Genomic DNA, 20,594 nt, shown 5'->3' with positions numbered 1-20,594 from the left:
CGTGTGCTCCGCCACCGCCGGGGCAATTTCAGCCAGCGATAGACCATGATCCTCAACTTTGTCCGCTAATTTCTCATGGTCCGCCTTAAGCAAGGAGAGATTAGTGGTGAGGGTACCCATCTGCGTCTCCATCACAGCTCTGGAGTCTCTGATCTCTTTAAGTATAAGGTCCAGCTTATCACCTTGCTGACTCTCTGAAAGGGTGGAAGCCAGCGTCAGCGGCGCAGAGCCCCCGGGGTTCACATCTGGAGCAGGGCCCACGCCTGGCCCCTCCTTGCCCTCCGCGTTCTTCAAGCCTTTGCGCCCCATGTTAAGCGCCCGGTGTCCAGACGGCGGTAGGGTCGCGTCCGCAGGCGATCACCAGCCGTCCGAGGTTTGTCTGTTGCCCCCCTGCAGGTCGCCCCCAGCATCCACTACCTGGGGTAGCCGGCGAAGGCCGCCTTGGCCCTGCTAAGGAGGGGGGGGGGGGGCGCTCAGCTAATAGGGGCGTCGGGGCCCACCGTAGCGCCGCTCACCCTGAGGCGCTATCTCTTTCTCTCTCCTGCCAGCTCACAGCAAGGGCCCAAGAACAGCAGCAGGATCTAGTGGGTGCCACCCCGTCCGAATCAGCCACACCGGTCCGGTGCCTCGTGACTAGGGCCCAGCCGGCAATGGAGTAGTTATGTCGCTCCGGGGGTAGGATCAGCTCCCCTCCAGGCGTCCCGGTCTCCAGCTCGCCCCGGGGGGAGGCCCAGACACCACCTCGCTGCAGCCGGGCTATCAGGGCGTTCCGGCCGGACCCGTTCCTCAGTCCAGGGGTCCCTGCCGAATGTAGTCCGCCCTCAGCTGGATGTGGGGCAGCAGCGCCACACCAGGCCCCTCCGCACTTCCTCGGACCTCTCACCTTCGGCCCTCGCGGGCAGGGGGTAGCTCAGCCGGCAGGAACACACGGATCACAGCGCTCCGGCGCCTCAGTCCGCCGCTCAAGGCCGTCCGCAGTCTCCGTCTTTTCCCCCGGCACCCGGGGTCGTAGGGTGTCGCCTGCCCTTCTCGGCTGTCGCGGGGTCGGGGTTCCCGATCCAGGGGTGCACTACCGGTCACGGGGCCCCCGGCGCGCCGCCACCTTCCAGCCCTCGTCCTCCGGGCACCGCTGCTACTCGAGTCCCCGGTCCGCAGCGTGACACCAGGCCTCACCCCCGACCACGGCGTAACTCCGAGGCACCAGCCGCCAGAGCCCCAGGATTTTCAGCGAGGCAGGCGGGGTGCAGGATCTGTAGGACACAGCTGCATTCGGACGGAATCGGCCCCTCGGCGTGGGCGACAGGATCGTTCCTCCCCCAGCGGCATCGGAGCACTAGCAAACTCCGTCCGCCGTGTTGGCCAGCTAGCCACGCCCCCCCCAGCGGACAAGGCTCATGACCTCTAAAATTGATAGCATGGAGGCTATGACTAATTTAAACCATGCTATGTTACAAACCTTACTTGGCACCAACCATACGGGTGCCAGTAAAACACAAATAGCCACTAAGGCCCCTGTTAGTAATAACATGGCAAGGGGCAAACCACCATCTAACAAAACTTCAGGGCCAAACACCATTACACCTAAAGGGGGAGAAAAACTAAATATCACATCTTCCAAACTAGGCACTAGCACCCTTACTCAGGCACCCAAGCCAAAGTCAAAATCTATGGATAAGCAAAATACTGGTGGGCATCAAAGCGCGGGACCTCCCCCACAATCTATTACAAACCCTGCCCCCCCCAGCACACAAAGAGACCAACGCACTACCCACAATAATCACAGGGAGGGGGAACGTAAAAGAATAACTACCCCTCGTGTTGATTTACCACCTGAAGCAGCTCAACACACTATTGTCCTGACAGGTGTAGCCCCGTTAAAACCAGGCAGTAGGGAGTCATATGGGGACCTTCGTAACAAAGTCATTTTCTGGCTAAACAAAAACCGTCCTTTACCACCCTCCTCTCCTACGGAGATTCTATTTGTGAGAAGAGTAGATTGGGTGGGTCATGGGACCAAAGACTTGGAGGGAGATTGCATTTTAATCTCGTTCAAAGATATATGGGTGGTAGATGCCATCCGAAGAGAACCTAGGTTTGCAAGACAGGGGGATGTACAAACCTTAGCCCTATCATACTTCTACCCACATAGGCAAATACCCCCCCAACCCTACCCTTTATTTCGCCAGGTTCCAGCCGTAAGACACCCCTTGTCACTAACCCCTCTCGATCGCCAGCGCCCTTTCCTTTTTAATCACTTTGGCCCCCTTTCTGACCTTGAGGCCATCGATTGACTCCACGACCCACCCCGTGAGCCCTCCCCTGATAAAGCAATGGCCCAAGAGCTTATTGGGCACAGTATGGCAAGCCCATACCCACTCTGTAACTCAGTAGTTGTGGGCGGAGGCCCAGAGTCTAGGCTACCCAATCTACTGCTCCATAGAGATGCTCAAGAGACCTTGACTAAGGATGACCCTATAGATCCAATAGAACACGTCAGGCACATTGAGGTTAAAAATGATAGAGGGTACCCACAGGCAGTTATGCCGTCTTCACCTTTGCAACCTCCCCCTTTGGTCCAATCGAATGACAACTTGAAAATCTTGTCTTGGAACATAGCAGGAATTAAGGCCCGCTTCGCCTCTATCGACTGGTTGAACTTTGTGGACAACTATGACATCATCCTGTTGCAAGAAACCTGGGCAACTGAGCCAGTCTACAAGTTGGGCTTCATTAACTTTTTTAAACCTGCGATTAAAGGGGGCAAAGGGCGCGCCTCAGGTGGTCTGACGATTTGGGTGAAACAGTCTCTGGGTCTCTACCCAACTGATCTCTTTGTTCAGCATCCGGATCTCCTCCAAATCAAACTAAGCAAAGACTCTAATATGCTACTAAAGTGAGTTCTCCCTTAGGCTTTTCAATGGGCCTATTATGTTCTATGGTACTTTTAAAATTTACATTTCTATTACATTATATGTATGTATATTTTTATTTATGATATTTTTCATGTATACATGCATATGTTACTGCTATTTTATGTACCGTGGGACTCCCACTTCGACGACAGGGAATATTCAAGCATGTGAATCTATGAAAGACACGAATACTGGAGAACCACAGTTTACAGGTAAGTAACTTTTGTTCTTATCCTTCATTTACTCACCTGTCTTCCTCCTGCCCAAGCCTTGCTTTCAATCCTTAATGACTGGGTTCTCCTCACCCTGGATGTCTTTAGTAAACTCGGTTTTAAAATATTGCCATTGTGGCACATATCTCTAACATTGCCAAAACTGCCCAATTCCTGCTCCATTTGCTAATAAAGCTAAAGCCGTATTCCTCCCGAAGATTTCAGATGCCCCATTCAAACACTGGTTCTCTCACACTTTGGTTGAGGCAATGCCTTACTTGGAGATCTACCTCAAAATGTTCTAGCCTTTCAATCACCTTGCATGCAGCCGCCCATCTTGTCAGAGGCGTTAAGAAGTCTGACCAGATCACCCCAATACCTAACTACGTTGATACCTCCTGAAGGCCAGAAACCAGCTCAAGATTGCATGCTTGATATTTTAGCAGATCCTCCTACCTAAATAATAAACTGCTGCACCAAAGAAAAATCTCGAGTACATTTGGAGTTTACAATAGTAAAGAAATATAAATTCTACATTTTCTCCTCCAGTTTAGCCCTTTCAACCTTGGACCCTCCCTTAAGATCAGATTAAATTTGAAGACCCACATATTTAAAAACCATATGTGAAGCTGTAATGATCTTACATTTTCTCTTCACTGAGATTTTTACTCTGTCGCCCTCTCAAAACACGACCACTGTTCCTACTACTGCTGACTATTCTCAAATGGAGTAAGTTTATTCGCTTTTTTTTATTGTAGTCCAAATTCATTGTAAAGTTCTCGATCGTCCACGTAGGTACTTCCACGCAATATAAATATGGTAACAAAATAAATATACTAAACACATAAAATGATAAACTCTTCTATCTTTAACAGGTGGTTCTGCAGCATTCAAGGGAGGCAAGGCCCAGGCTTCCAAAGATTCGTCAGCCATTGCAGAAACTTTTAAGTTAATTCAGACCACCCTCAACGATGAAGTAGTGAAGACAACACAAGGCATTTACCAGTTCGAGATCACTGGTAAGAACCACTGTTGTCTTGGTTGAACAAGCATTCTTGATTACCACAGTACTTTTCTGAATAGTGATAATTGTGATTAGGGTGGTTGAAGATTAACAATCTTTGTTTACTCATTGCTGGTGCTCACTGCTGTTATGAAGAAACAACAATTTAAAATTCCTGATCATGTGGTACGCTCGAATCTCAAGGCAAAGTTTTTGAACCATAGATATATATTTAGCATGCCGTGCTTTACTTTTCAATTTTATTATGCATACTTTTCTCTGAAAATCTTCCACTTCTACCCAAGATTGGGTTTCTGTAATTCCGTGTCAATACATTCTAAAAGTTTTTTTCTGAGTTCAGACTTTTGCCATTGCAATAAATATGTACACAACTGCACACTGCACACTGCACACTAGTACATTAATGTGCCGTTTTAACAAGGGTATGTCGAGGCCCACAGGCCTTCAAGAGCAAAGACCACAGGAAGCATGATTATATTTTCAGGTAAAAGCAGATGCAAATAATGTCTGATTGAATACTGATAATTGTGTCAAAGTAAACATTTCTTCTCATTTATGTATAAGTAAGTGTAAAAAAACATACTTGCCAATTTGGTGTGCTGTCATTTGCTCTTTACTCTGGTTTGTCTGACTTTAGTATGCAGACAGTGAAACAGAATATCGAATTTCTGCCAAATCGTAAATGCACTGCACACTTAAATATTGACTGACTACAAATCAAAGTTTACAATACTCTAATTTGTATTCATCTGGTGCATTTATTATGTTGATTAAAGTATATTGTTTTTATTGAAGCCTCACACTTCAGCAATATTATTCAATTAACGAGCCATTTCGCTCCCTAATAATTTGATTTGCATTTTGCTCATAGTTCTATGTTTCTTTAGTTCCCCCTGTCTGACTCTTCCCGGCACTGCTCTCCCCTTATTCTATCAAGATTCTTGCCAAAAATGTATACCAGTGTGGGCTTCCTTCAGCTTTTTCTGCTTAGTCTTTCTTCTTCACATATGCTCCATTGCTGCAGTCTGGCACTCCCTGATGATGACCTGTATTAAAAACATTCAGTCTTATCAGCATTTTGAATATATGCAAACGTTAATATGTATTGTTCATTGCATTTATATAGTTCACTATACAACTGACTCACTAAAGTGTTCTGATTTACATTGAGATCCTGGGACGGCATTATCGGAGTGCAGTTGTGATCTGTAGTGTACGTAAAAAGAAATTACTAACTTCTCACTCAACACAACTTTAAAATAAATTGATTCTTCCTGCATTTCAGGTCACTATTCATATACATTATTCCCTCTGCGAAGGTTTCTGCTACTTTTAGAAAACTAAACCAGCCATCACTTTGTAGAACATTTGAAATGTAATCTCTCATCCTATCCACCTTCTGTAGAGGTTGTGTTAGAGGTTATGCCTAGTTAGCTGGTCTCCTAACAACCTCTTTTGCTCATTCTGGTCAGTCCTCCATGCCGCAGCCCATTTGGGGCCCGATGTAGGTAAATCTACGTTTACCACTTCATAAATACCAAATCATACCGAATCGGTATTTATGAAGTGGTAAATTAGAGGGGGGGAGATGTAGGTATTTCAGATTCAGTAAATACCGAATCTGTAAGATTCGGTATTTACCGATTCTGTAAATACCGATTCGGTATCCCCCATTGCTTCCTATGGGCCTTGAAGCCCATAGAAATCAATGGGCATTACCGAATCGGTAATTACCGATTCGGTAATTACCGATTTGTGCAAGGGTGCAGGGGGTGTCACTTTGACACCCTCCAGCACCCCAAAAAAAGGCATGTGAGCCATGTGGCACACAGACATGCCCTAAGGGCATGTCTGTCTGTCACATGGCATAGGTGTGCATGCATACATGTGCATGCACACCTGGATTCGGTATTTTAACACCCAATTGGATTGGGTGTTAAAATACCGAATCTGAAGGGCCTGTGGGACTGAAAGTAGTCCCACCTACATCCCAAATTTAAAAAATCGGTAAAATTACCGATTCGGTATTTTTGCGATTCTGTAATTTTACCGAATCGGTAAAATACCGAATCGGACAAAAAAAGGTCCCCTACATCTCAGTAGGCCAAATACCGGTCGGAAACGGCCGAAATCGGCCGTTTCCGACCGGTGTTTGGTACCTACATCGGGCCCTTGGTATCTTGGGCAAAAAAACATTATCACCTTGCATCTCTCCTTGTCAGCTCTTTTGAGTTCTGTACTGAGGATTACGTTTGCAATTGGGTACATCACTTTAAAAACATTGGACTGCCTCTGGACTTTGCACTAACGAAGAAGGAAATTACTCTAAAATAAAAAAACAAGTTTGTCTCGACTCGACTCACCAGCTCAGCGCCTGGATACCCTCCCGGGTGAAAGCGTGCTCTACAAATTTACATAACATAACATAGTTCTAATACTTTGTGAGAGGCCTGCCTATTGTTTTCACTTCGAAATTAGGTATGACTTTGTTTTCCAGGATATCTGTGGGTGGAGTGAGTGAATAGTTGATGCTTGGGAGAGAGATCTTTCCCGAGGGGTAAAACCAAAGAAATGTAGTTTGAGTGCCAGCTGCTCTTCCTGCCCACTTTCATTAGCAAGTTAATCATTAAAAAAAAAGTTCAACAACATCATGCAAAACTTTCAAACGCCCATCATCATCGCCTCAATCACACACACACACACCTTTTATTCTATTTGAGTTAAAATGTTGTTCTATTTGAGATGTTGGCACCATATACGTATCCTTCCCTTGCGCTTCTCGGTTAATATCTTACAGTTCTTGAATGTCCTTCAGCATTCCTATCACTTCCTCTTTTCTCCCTCTTTCGGCCATATTACTTGGTGAAGACTTAAAATTATAAGAAAAATAATGCTGGCATAAAGCTGCTGCAACAAAACCTAATCATCGGAGAGATTAGACCCTAGTCTTAAAAAAAAAAAAACTTCTAAAATGATCACAATAAGGTAGTATTGTACATATCTGGAAAATGTGTAGTGTTATCACAAGAAGGTATAACACTGATGTATTGCAAAGATGTGAGATGTGACTATGAAAATCAATATAAACGCGATATGAAAATATACTTATGACTGAAAATAATCAGTCTCTCTTGCCATGAGGCAAAAGAAAATGGACAAAATGTGCCCGCTATGATGGTAAACATACAGTATTCTGTATTGACATAAAATAATGTCTTTCAGAGATGCATCACTGTAAATGGAACTAAAATGATTCCAAGTCATGATGAGGCAAACTTCAAAGTTTGCAGCATTTGTGTGTAATCCTTAGGAAGTGTGTACTAAAAAAAACTATTTATTATACCTTTGTTTTGTTTTAGCAAGTTAATCCTACATTCAAGATGATATGTCGTCTTGTTCTTGATTTTGAGTTAAGTCTATTGGGTGTAGTTTGAGCAGTGTTCTAGACCCGTATTAACTAGTTTTTATTAGCGTTTAGATCCAGATTTATGCTCATTTGAAGTTCATCTGTTTCTCCTTCATGTTCATCAGTAGTCCATGAAATGCAATGGTGCTCATAATCCAGGACATCCCAGCAGAGCTTCAGTTAGGTTTGCTCTAGTGCCCGAATGACCTCTGTGTTTTAATATTTCAAATCTCTTTTATTTGTCTTTATGTTTATTCTTTCTAGGCAGGTAGTCATTGCTTTGTCATCATGCACAGTTTCCAACTCAACCATACCTTAAAAGGTGAAGAATAATTATTATGCAATGCTTGGTTGAGTTAAGAAGGCCTACATTAACTTCATATTTTTTTGGGTCTGATGATGAACACTACTTAATTGCACATCAGATAAACTGATTATTGTCTTCACAAGCTTTCATTTCCTTTTTTATAAAGACAGGACCTTCTTGATATCATAGTATTCTGTTTTGCTCTAGCTATGGTTACAAATGTGACTTACTGTTATTTGCCAATGCGTAGTATGATTACACAAGGTAAGTCTGCTTCTCAAGACTTATGTGTATCTGTCTTTTTGTTTTTTTTGTTAGTGTTGTTTGTTTTGCCTAGTTCATTTTGTTTTTCACTGATAACGGTGCATTGTGCACTGGTTCACTCTACCCTTCTCACCAAATGGCCTATTTCAGTTGATACCTCCGCATGGATATGTGATGGCCGGGAACTAACATGTTTTGTGCCCGGTAATGCTCAAAAATAACTTGCGCGTTCCTGGGATAATGTATTTTCTTTTTGTAGATGAAGGGACTTGGTACATTGACCTTAAGAGCAAGAGTGGCAGTGCTGGAAAGGGAGAGCCTTCTGTTAAAGCAGATGTCATCATGAGCCTGAACGGAGATGATTTTGTGAAGATGTTTTCAGGTGGGAATAACAGTGTTTTAGTTCTTAAGTTTTAATCCTCAAAATGTCTCTAGTGAGAACTTGAACTGTATCGGTACTGATTACTTATGCTTTATCTTGACATGATTTACATCACAAGGTTTAATTTGTTCATGTGTGTAATGTGCTAGATTTATTAAAAACCAACCAAAGCACAGTCAGATACACTTTGAGATTTTCACTGGTTAGAGGTTTGTTGAACATGCCCGTATCACCTCATTCCATGTTCATTTGCTAACCAAGAAAACTGCCTCTAGAGACACCTAGCTGTGTGGTGTTCAAGATTGGCATATCCTGCAGATGACATGCATCAGACTGTTCTTTCTTCTCCGAAATCCTCTTCTCTGAGATTCCAAGGTAATTTAGAAGTTTCATTTCAGCAGCTTCACAGATCTTGTTCTTGAGGTGCTTCAATGCCTCACAGTTCGAAAACAGTTTTTAATTAAAAACGTGTCTTGGACTGTTATGCATTTTTTACCTTTGCTTAATTTTTAATAACAAAAGCATCAAATTATTTACACGGATAATCAGTGCTCTGAATGTAGGTTGACATATGGCACTGAAGCACCCACAAGGCGGCCCACCCTCTATCACTTACTAGCCCTACAACCACAGCTATTAAGTGTTCCATACAAAGTCCTATGACTGAGTTCTACCCTGCAGCCAACAACAGTTCCATTGTCCTCCACGTATGCACAGCCTTCAACAGTAGATGTACCATAACTATCTCACAGAAGCTACTCAGTTCAATGCCTTATGATATATTATCACAGTTGTGCAGTAGGTAGTATCTGTAGAAAACCAAATGTTTTTCAGCTGGGTCACCGCCCACACCATGCAAGTGGAAATCTCGGCTATAGAGGCAGATCTATTTCCCCTTGCCACCCTCAGTAGATGAGGAACGTAGTGTGATACAGGTGGTACTAAGAAGACCCTGCAGGCTTAAGCAATTATAAGACTACCTTCCCTAAAAAGTGGATGGTTAACTGTCCTCTCCAGGTACATGAGGACATGGGAAGGCTCCAGAATTGAATAATGTTTGGAGTCTTCCATGGTTTAATGAAGTCGTTCTGGAAACCCTCCAGACCCCAGGTGTAAATAAACCTTAAACTTTAAAACAATTTCTCAGACTGCGTTGGCCTGAGCTAGAGGATCATTGTTGGCCACTAAATATTTGTTTGTATGAAAGGAAAGAACATTCCGTAATCCGAAACTTTTTAGGACCTGCAAGTGGAGTCGAGGCCCCTCACCAGTGACAAATATGGCTAGTTCTGGATATTAAAAAATCAGAAGAAACTACTGAGATGCTCAGGGGAATGAGTCCCAAAAGAAGATGAAAAATGACACTCCATTGATTGATGGGTCGTTATACACCACTTCAGTAGGGGAAGACCCTGAGGTCACTAAAACTTTATGGTTCAACTATTCCCGGGACTTAAAAGAGGAACTGTAGGCAGAAAGAATATATTGAAGCAAACTTTTTCAAGATATCAAGAGAGGTGTCAATGACATGGGCAAAAGGGTCTTTCACGTAGAGGAATCCAGCAACAATAGATCCGTGGAGTAAGAGTCCATTCAGAAATAGGTGATTGTTCTCTGAGTACAAAACGCCAGTCTCCAAGAAATGCTTGTACATCTTGAAAATCTAGTTGTAGTATTGTGAAAATCAGAGAGGTCTCTCAAGGCGCTATGGACAAGAACATAGACTGTTCAGAACGTGCTTGCTCTCACCTTGAAGCCGAGGACAACATGCTGATTGAACTGGACAGAACTATTAATACAGCACACTTCGTCCTGATATCCTGACCAGAGTATGCCTTTACCAACTAAAAGAATACATTATGGCAGTAACAAAAAAGTAAGACTCCTTCCAATTCGAAGGCCCCTTGCTTACCCTTTACTGAAATATGTGAGTCACATCACCCCAACGGCGAAGAGCATTTCAGGCTGTTACAGATCTCCTTTATGCTCATCACTGAACTCCTAGATTGGGTCAACCTTGTTTTGTATTAGATTTACTTAGCAGGAATAATTAAGTGAATAAAATTAGATCTATAGCAAGATGAAACACAGAACGATAGAGCAAGGGGGCAACTTCGAGGTAAACCCAAACCTTGCAGTCTCTAAAGGAAAAATTGAAACTCATGGACAAGAAGACTTTCAGATATAGGTAATAATTATAAAAGCACAAAGTGGCAATCCGTATGGCAATGAGTTGAGACACCCCAAAGACCTCCACTGGGTTACTCACAAACCCATGTATTTTATAGATCTTATTATCACCCCTGAATATATAGTAACTATGTCTGAGATTTTATATTGTGACTGGTCAAATCATCAAATGATTTAATTTGTTCTGCCTCTTTCAGTGACCATACTGACCCAATCCTCCACAGGCTGAAGGGAAATCATTCTATAGAATGTTAAAACACCTACAAGTAATTTTTGATAATAAGCCCCTCACTAGGAAAAACCATGGAGCAAATTAAGATATTTGGTGTAATACTGTATCACCTGCCCTATCGACTTGCGACTTGGTGGATGAAACCAAAAAAATGACATGCTCCATGATTAAACTCAATCATCTATCTGCGAAACGGGAGGATAAATAATCTGAACATATCGGGAGATGTAAATACAGCCCATCTAAATAAAAAAAGTTGAACGCCAAGACAACACAAATATAAAAGGACTATCCAAGATTTCACCAGTGCTGTTACACAACCAGGTTGCCACTTGCAGAAAATAAACATAGATACATTTTTAAGATACTTAATGAAACATTTAATTAAAAGGAACATTCAATTCCAGTCTGAATTCCAAACATTTCTGCAATGAACTGGACCATTTTTTATCTCTAGGATCAATATTATCAGGGAGACCATATTCAAATATTTTTTGCCTTATTTTCGCGGTAGGTCCCCCATTCCTCGCGCTCAGCTTTTGGTCTAATTTTGAGCTTCTCAATGAGCCTTCTCTTCCCCTCCTAATAAAATGCAAATCCAGATATCGACTAGATCCAGTCCTAGTTCACCTCCTTTCTTGTCTTAACAATTTACGTGCTTCCCTGCTACAGGAAATGATTAAATCCTCAAATTAGTCATTGTCCATTATTCATTTAAAATAGGCACAATAGTTTCTTCATTGAAGTCTGGCTTGGACCCTACATTAACTTTGAATTTGTGCACTATCCCCTTGCTATGCGCAACAACATAACTTCTTGAAACCCATGTGACTACACCGCTTTACTTTTTTATTGTACACCACCAAATTAAGGATAATACCAAGGTATCTGTGGTGTCCTAGATATGGCGTTGCTGTGACAGCTGATGCTGGCTGTGTCAGTGCATTTGACACTGTATTGTATTGTATTTGGTATTTATTATGCGCATGTATCACCCATAGGTCTCAAAGCGCCAGCGGGTGTAGAAAGGTTACAATGGAAGACTCACTCATGCCGGAAGAGCCACGTATTCAGGAGTTTGCGAAAGCTTTTGTGATTACTTTCATCACGTAGCTGGATAGGGAGAGAGTTCCACGTTTCTGGACCAAGTTTGGAGAATGCTCTGTCCCCCATTCTGATAGTTCGCACTTTGGGTACGGCTAGAAGTTGCTTGCTGGATGAGCGGAGAGATCGGACTGGTGCGTAGCTTATTTGCTAGATACCTGGGGCCATTGCTGTTGAGAGTTTTATGAATTATGCAGCAAGTTTTAAAAATAATCCTTTTTTTTCACGGGCAGCCAGTGAAGGGCCCTCAAAGAGGGGGGTGAGTGAGAGCGAGGAGGGAGATTGAGAACCACTCTGGCTGCCGTGTTCTGCAACACCTGAAGTTTGGCCAGGTGTTCCTCGTTGCTGCCTGCGAGTAGTGCGTTGCCATAATCTAAACGGCTGATGATGAGGCCTTGGACAAGAGGCATCCGAGAGAAAAGCGGAATCCACTTGAAGATTTTTTTTTAAGGGTTCTCAGAATGCCAAAGGTGGTGCGGACAGTGGTATTAATGTGCTCGGCCATGGAGAGCTTGTCATCGATGATAAAGCCTAAGTTACGTGCTGATTTTTTAGGGGGAGGACATGGGCCTAGGACCGGTGGCCACCAGTCGTCTGTCCAGACACTCTGCGCATTACCGAAGAGCAAGATCTCCGTTTTACTGGCATTCAGTAACAGGTAGTTGTTAGTCATCCAATCATTAACTGAAGTCACACAGTTGGAAATCTGATTTTGGTGTCACCAGGGTCTGTCCCGATCGTGATTATAAGTTGTGTGTCATCAGCGTATGACACTGTCAAACCCATGGTTTCGGATGATTTCTGCTAATGGGGACACATAAAGATTGAAGAGCGTCGGGCTCAATATGAACCCCTGGGGGACACCTTTGTCAATGCTCTGTTTTTTTGGAAACGTTAGGGCCAATTCGGACCTTGGAGGACCTGTCAGACAGGTAGCTCCTGATCCATCCTAGGACCGGGCCTCCGACACCAATCTCCGACAGACGAAGCAGCAAGGTGTTATGGGAGATGGTGTCGAAGGCTGCAGAGAGATCAACCAGGATCAGGACTGCTGATTGCCTGGCATCAAGGGAGAGCCTGATGTTATCTACGATTTCAAGGAGGGCGGTCTCTGTGCTATGGCATGCCCTGAAACCAGATTGGGATGGATCAAGCAGTTTATTTTGTTCCAAGTGGTGATAGAGCTGGTGGTTAATCAGTGATTCAATTTTCTCACTAATAGAGGTCAAAGAGAAACCTTGGGTCCTTTCTCCTCTCCTACCATTGATTTTACCATCAGAGTTCCTAGTGAATCTGCTCTATCACTGTACTTTAATACCCTTTCCATCCTTTGGCCACACTCATGGTCTGTAGTTGTACACATGAGGAGATGATACGTAAATCTTGTTGAGATTGAGTAATCCTACTTCACAGGACTCTTCCCTTCAGTGTTGTCTCCTTGTTGTTCGAGAATCAGTGGAATGCCTGCGGCTGAACTCAACACAAATCAGATAGAAATTTTGATCACCTGGTGCTACAAGACTAATCTGGCAACCTTCTCGATGTCACTTTTTGGATTCAGACTTGATTACTGGAATGGTCTCCAATCTAGTCAAAACTAAGCTTCACACTTTGTAGCTCCCGTTTCCCATTATGTCACACCACACATATTTTGAAAGCTTTACAATCGCTCCCTGTTAAACCTTGTATTGACAGCAAGGCGACCTGTCTTGTTAATAGTTCTATCTATGACTTGGTTCTATATTCATTGCCAAACTCTAATCACAGTATCAGCGGAGTAGACTTCGTCAGATCCTTCCCCACATTTCCAGAATTTGGAAAGCGTATATTGGAGTAAGGAAGGGGAGGCCAGGAGAGGCTTATTGATTTTAGCTCCTCGTATGTGGAATAAGGAAATTGCAGAGTTCAGGAATGTTCCTTCCTCTTTACATTGTAATCAGTTAGAAATGTTCTTGTTCCTTTGTCACTTCACTTAGCCATCACTCTGGTTTATCTTGTTACTGGGGCATTAGTCCATAGGTATAGTGCGCACTATAAGCTTTCATAACATAACCAGAATACAGTTAGTGACTCTACAGCCATCTAAGAGGCACAGCATACCGGTTTGGGTAGGGCCAACTGGCTAAGACATTGGAATTGGGGTGGGGTGGTGCTAAGGGCTTGTTTGTGCTATAAAGGCCATGACACAGCCCCAAAAGAGTAGACAGAGGTGGTATTTAAGTAAGGCAAAGGATGGTTGGGACAAGAGGAAGTTTAAAATGGTGGTTTCTTAAAATGAACCTCAATCTAAAAATGGGGAGAAGCTAGTTACGGTGGGGGATGGGGAGTTGCGGTGGGAGTCGCCCATACATTCTACACTCCTGACAAATATTAAGGTTCAAACATGCATGAAATGGAAGACTTTGGCCACTCCTGGTATGCTCTTTATGCCTATGGAGCTTAGTATTGCCACCTTTAACGTTTCTGAAAAGAACACCGTAGCCAAGTGTGTGAGAACGCTTTTCTCCTGGAAAGGAATGACTAGTCAATGTTTTTTTATTAGAAACCCACTTGCTTACTAGAGATACTTTGTGTCTTAGATCAAAGTATTTCTCCTACCAACACTTTGCCTTGTCCAGAAATAGGAAAGGGGTTGCTGGCATACTCCTAGCACAGTACCTGTGATTAGGTTTTCCTGTTTTCAGTTTCTTCTGTATTGAATGCCAATGTTTTTTTCAGTGTTTCCCAATGCACATTTGCAGTTTTTAAAAGTCTGTAGCTATTCGTGTTCATTCTGATTTTTTTGCTCCATACACATTCACGGTGAGGGTGTATTTCCAGTATGAATAAATGTGCTTGCATTTCCTTCCTTCATTCATCCTTATTCTCAAGTAATCCCTACATTCTTTCCTGCCCCAGCTCACTTTGTTGTACCCTTATATTAAATTTGCATTTCCTAATAAATTGTCATCATTATTCTCAACTCCATGCCTGCCTAATTTACCAGTAATCAAATCTGTCTTTCTTTCCATTAGTCCAGTCCCACACCATGTCGAGGATGTGCATTAATGTAAACATGTTTTCACCCCTTTAGATTATATTGTAGCAGCTAAAAAGCTTAATGCTGGGTAGTTAACACACCTTCCAACTCCTCTCTTCAGGCAAATGGCAACTATTTGCTGAATTAAGAATTTCTCCTTAGGACACCATAGACCCCATAACGCAAAATTTAGTTCATAACGCCTTGATTTGTACCTTCTTAAGTACAGCGTGTTCAAAGCAACATTTGCTTAGCAACAAAATAAATACTTTGCTCTAAACATCACAGGGGTGATGTCCTTTGAATGTTACATGGAATGCACTGAAAGCATTGCTTACAAACCCCCTAATTACAGAGACATTGCATGATTTATTGAAATCAGGGAAGGGGTATGAGTGAAATTAAAAGAGGATTTGCAGAAGTTGCTACACAAACATTCACTATCATGGAAAGTTTGGCAAAGGGTCTTCATGCTTAAGGGCTAGTGTAGACACTGGCACCTTAATAAGGCCGAATGCACTGTCATTAGATTAGATCCACATTTCTATGAGTCGAAGAACAAAGCTGGGGGATTTCCAGCTTCTCCACTAAAACAAACCAGGTCATATATTCCAGTCCTTTAAGCCCTTTTGAAGGACATGGCAGTGGCATGTGAATAATGACAAAGTAAGCGCCTTTTGTGGTTGGCAAGAGTTCTGTAAATGTGACTAGTTTTTGGACCCTGCCAATCTCTGTATGCCAGGAGACTTTGAAAAAGATACAGAATCTGTGTGCCAGTTCTGTAGGAAGTGGCAAGAAGATGGGGATAGTTTCTAGTCCCGGCATTCTCCATCCAACAGAAGGCAGGTTTGGCATATCTGATATCACATCCTACTGTAGGGCATCTCAACTCAGATGGAAATTTGTTGGCATGGTCGCAGAGGGAAACAGTGTGCCATTGATGTTTCATGGAGCAAACTATTGTAGGGGGTCGGGAGCTCTATGAAAGATCCCTTGGCTGAGAAGATAATACAGCATTCTTCTTAACTTGAAGACTGAAAATGTTGGTTGTCACACTGAACATTTGGGTTGTAGGAGTGTCCACGTTAGGAAACTGACAACACACCCATCCCTTTTCATTCCCCCTTTTGGGAATTCATACTATCACTGTCTGTACTGAGACACATTTAAACAGTGGGCTCAGCACAGATGTCTTAAGTAATGTAAACAGATTAAAATGGATTTCGACCTTGAGAGATTTTACTGTGCTTAGTTGCATCTCTGAGTGTTGCACCCTTTTTTTAACCCACTTCGGAAAATATATACATAAAGCAGAAATTGGTGGGCCTATAACCTCTCCCAGACAACTTATGAGAAGGCTCAAGGGATATTTTAAGCCTAAGAAGACGTGGTAAGCAGATTACGCTCAATAACTAGGGGCGTCACTTGTGTACAAAGTACTGAAACAAGCCTGAAACTATTTATACAATGGCGTTACACTATAGAAAAGTTCCACACCATGTAAACTGAGCGGAGGGATTAGATGAAGGGATGTGAGGAATGAGGGTCTCTCTCATTTTTTACAGCACTGTGCCAACGTTGGAAGGTTTTTGGGGAAATTCTCTATAGATGGCTCACTCCTAACCTACATCAGGGTTCCTGTCTCTGCTCCTTGAAGATTGCTAGAAAGACTTCCAGAAGGGAAGCGGAGACTAGGACAAAAGTAGCAAAAAATTGAAAGTTGGCTGCTAAACTTCATTTTATGTTAGTGGGGATCCCCTATCGCATCTAGCAGGTCTGCCTGGCGCTGTAATGGGTTTTAGGTTTTGAAAAGGTTTCTTATAACAATGGATACAGAACAGACTTTTAGACAAATGTGGGGGCCCTTGGTAGCTTTCTTCTCAAACATGACCCAACTCTCATGCACTCTGAATGGTCTATATATTTCTACCTGGGATACAGTGGCTAGATGCTGCCATCACTTTACCTTTGGGTCTGTTACAGAAGGCCCATATATATGTTATACGTGCTGGTCGAAGGGAACGGAATATGGTGGAGGGGATTAGGGAGGAGTTATGTTTATTATTCTATTGCTTTTTTGGTCAATAATCAACATAAATTACAATTTAAAAAAATGATTGAAATGTAATCTGTGCCAGAGACCTAAATTTCCGATTAAGAATAAGTTTACCAGGGAAGCCAAGCATAACCTAACAAATTGTGAAAAAACTGCTGGTTTGTTTAAGAGCAGGAGAATTGCGTTATTGAACCATGGGATAACAGACAGAGAGAGGATATCCGTATCTAGCATATGCCATAGCTCATAAACGATTAGTGTTAATGTGAATAATAGTCTTAGAGAGCAGGACCTCCAGCTCAATACGAAGTGAGCTAGGATCTGTCTCTTCAAATTCCCAAGATGCCCTAATTGGCAGCAGATGATACCAGAAGGCTGCAAAATGGACTTGTGCAGTAAAGGAGAGTAACTCCAAGTCTGAAACCAACAGACACACTTTATTCTGTGTGTAAATATAAACGTGCAACATGAGGGCTGTTGCCCACCTTACACCAGTTTCATAATTATTGACTTTGAGTTCTCGAAGAAGGCTTTGAAAATTAACTCGATGTACAAAAAGAGGAGAAAAAAGAACCTGAAGAGAATAGACCATCTTTATCAGATCATTCCGATCAGTCATAAACAGGGGGACAGCAACTCATTGGTCCACCAAAAGGGCAGAGCTGTAGCTATCCTCAGCCACCACATAGATGTCCCTGTGAATCCGTACATCTAGGTACGAGACCAGAGACCGGTCACTCTAGGAGAATTTCCCGATATCTGATGGAAAAACTCAGATTTTTTCAATTCATTTGGAGGCCTGACCATATCTTCAAATGATTGAGGTCGATTTAATGCTTTATTAAGCAGTCTATCCTTTGCATAAAGTTATAACAAAATTCTGCCCTCCTGAAAGTAAGCATTCCTATGTAAATTGATCTCCAGTATAATATACAAACCGATGGTCTAGCGTCACTTCAAATAATGATGTTGAGAAATGAGATTCCCTCTGCATCAACTGGGGCCCATTACAAACCACTTAACCGCACCATAGTCACCACGCTAGAGTACCGCTGTGACGCCAGAAGCAGCAAATGTTCTCATTACCTCACCCAATCCAGTCGACTCTCTGTAGCGTCTCTAGCATGAAATTCCACTCCAAAGTGGAATACTTTCTCTGCGTCAATAAAAAAAATGTACCACCTAAAAATCTGGAAACCATTGGTAGAGTAAGGCAAATAAGGAATTATGTTTTGTATATTGATCAGCTAAATATAAACCCCTCTCGGTCCTGTAAAACCACTCCAGGCAAGAGGCAAAGCAGCATCTTAGCCACAATCTTAGCTGTAATCCTATTTATAAACAAAAGTAGTTGGTACCAGCAACAGGAAGGTGCATCCTTTCCAGGCTTCTGAAGAATGCATATAATAGCCTATATAAGTGAAGGAGCCCAAACCCCACAGGTTATGGCTTCTTCAACATAGCCAGTAGGTCAGGGGACAGTTTGCCTGCCTGCATATTCCTTAGAACGGTCCACTGTGTAAGCTGTACTTTACTGTCCGCTAAGGGCCTAGTTGATAGACTGACTGCAGTGGTGGGAGCAGACATGGCAACTCTTTCAGCCATCAGCTACGTAAGCTGGTGGTTACACTGTGGCTGGAGAGTTAATGCGCTTGTAGAGCCTGGCTGCTTGCTGATGAGAGGAATCCCCAGACGAAGCAGATTTGCTGCAATGGCACTTTTCAAGATTCCCTACCTCAGTGCCTGGCCAGACGGTAGCATGGGTGCAGCAACAGACCCACAGACTCTCCTGTGGTGTTTCTCACTGCCTGGCCTTTGTGAGTCAGGCAACAACACGCATGATGTTGGCTGTTCTTCCGTACAGGACAGCATGCTAAGCAGACCAGCACTGCACATCCCGAAAACACTTGTGCATTATGTATGGGATAATTTGAGACACTTAAGAGAGGATAGTGCAGGGTAGTTTGCCAAGGTTGACCAACATCCTCAAGATGTGGCTAACTCGCTGGTGTTGCCATTCATATGTCCAAGATGCAGGTAACGGCTCATACATAGGCTGAAGGAAAATGACTGATACCACCTATGGGCTTTAACGGTAGCACACAGTGCTTTTGTGTAGGAAAAGGTTTTGCAAAGCTTCAGTTAGGTATGCAGAACAGGTGTAAAATGGGAAGCAGAGCTGTATCCTTATCTCGCTGTATATTTCCCTGGTTGCACAGTATTAATGTCCCAAAACCTTCAGGATAGTTTTGGAGCCGCCAGGACGTTAGCACTACGCTGGACCCGAGTAATTTAGACACACACTTGTCTCAACGGGATAGGCGCAGATTTAAGCGCAAACACTATTATATTGGAACACATTTGGAATATGGGAGCATTGTGTCCCATTTTATAATCGTACTGGCGACTTTTGGCTTCTGTCTATAATCCCTTGAAGATCGCTTGCACTTGCCGTTTACATAATTTTGTAACTTACAAAGTGGATGCCGGTTTGGAATTATCACCGTCAACACGTCTACGCCATCTGAGGCTTCACCTTACAGCTACTTTTATTCATCATTGACAGAACTCACCAATCTAATTTTGACTTGCACCCTACCGGATTGGAACTATCACTGGTTTAGAGACTACACTGAACCTGGAATTAGCCATAGAGCCCTGAAGAGTTGGAGGCCACAGTTTCTCAGACGAAACACTTGTCGGCTGGCGGCGTTGTGCAATAACCAATTAAAGAAAGAAAGACATCTACGTTGATATTGTGTACCATTTGCTTCCGAGTCACATTCACATTGTTTGGTTTAATACTGAATGTGTGCATGGGACTGATGTTACCAAAACCTCAAGATGTTTACCTAAATAGAACCACAACTCTCCGTTATAGAGACCATTTGTTTCTGACCGTTTTGTGGACCTTTTTTTGTGTGGAAGCATATTAAAACCGATGTGAAACAAAAATCAGGGCAGGTGTTCTACAAAAAAGGGTTAAACTATTAATGAAGAAAACAATAACCTTTCTCTACAGAAAGAGTAATAGAAGTAAAATGTGGGCACCATTTGTGGGGGAAAAGAAAAGAGGCTGAAAAAAAAAAATAAGAAAAGGGACAAGAAAAAGGGAATGGAAACTACATGAACATATCCTACTAAGCAACATCTATCATATGCTGGATTAGTGTCTTTTTTATGTATATATATATATATATATGTCTGCTCCAACAATCCCTCCCCGCAATCCTCGGGAAACAGGAGGCAGCACTCCAAAGATCGGTTACACAAAGTTCTTTTAATCTCTCACAAAGCGCTTTCGGCACTCGGCCTTCGTCAGTAATGAGATGCTGGCAACAAACATCAGCTTGCATTTAAACACCCGCGTTGCACGGGTAGTAAACATAAAGATAGGACTACCATCACAAATCAAAATTGAAAAAGTGGCGGTCGCCATCTTAGAGTGGTTGTAGTCGCAATGTGTTAATCGCTTATGCTACCAAT

The 20,594-nt window shown here is 42.9% G+C and overlaps 1 protein-coding gene across 1 annotated transcript in view; it reads left to right on the top strand.

The window, feature by feature from the left end:
• Positions 1–20,594, top strand: part of HSDL2 (hydroxysteroid dehydrogenase like 2) — a 206,577-nt gene that overhangs the window by 154,191 nt on the left and 31,792 nt on the right. The window contains exons 9-10 of the mRNA XM_086962057.1: positions 4,000–4,143; positions 8,385–8,507. Coding sequence (XP_086818183.1) covers positions 4,000–4,143; positions 8,385–8,507 — 267 coding nt within the window. The remainder of the gene's footprint in view (positions 1–3,999; positions 4,144–8,384; positions 8,508–20,594) is intronic.

Source organism: Lissotriton vulgaris, chromosome 3_1, assembly GCF_964263255.1.
Source record: "Lissotriton vulgaris chromosome 3_1, aLisVul1.2, whole genome shotgun sequence".
Lineage (NCBI taxonomy): Eukaryota > Metazoa > Chordata > Amphibia > Caudata > Salamandridae > Lissotriton > Lissotriton vulgaris.
Note: the sequence above shows the minus strand (reverse complement) of the source record. Positions and strands in the feature narration are given on the sequence as shown.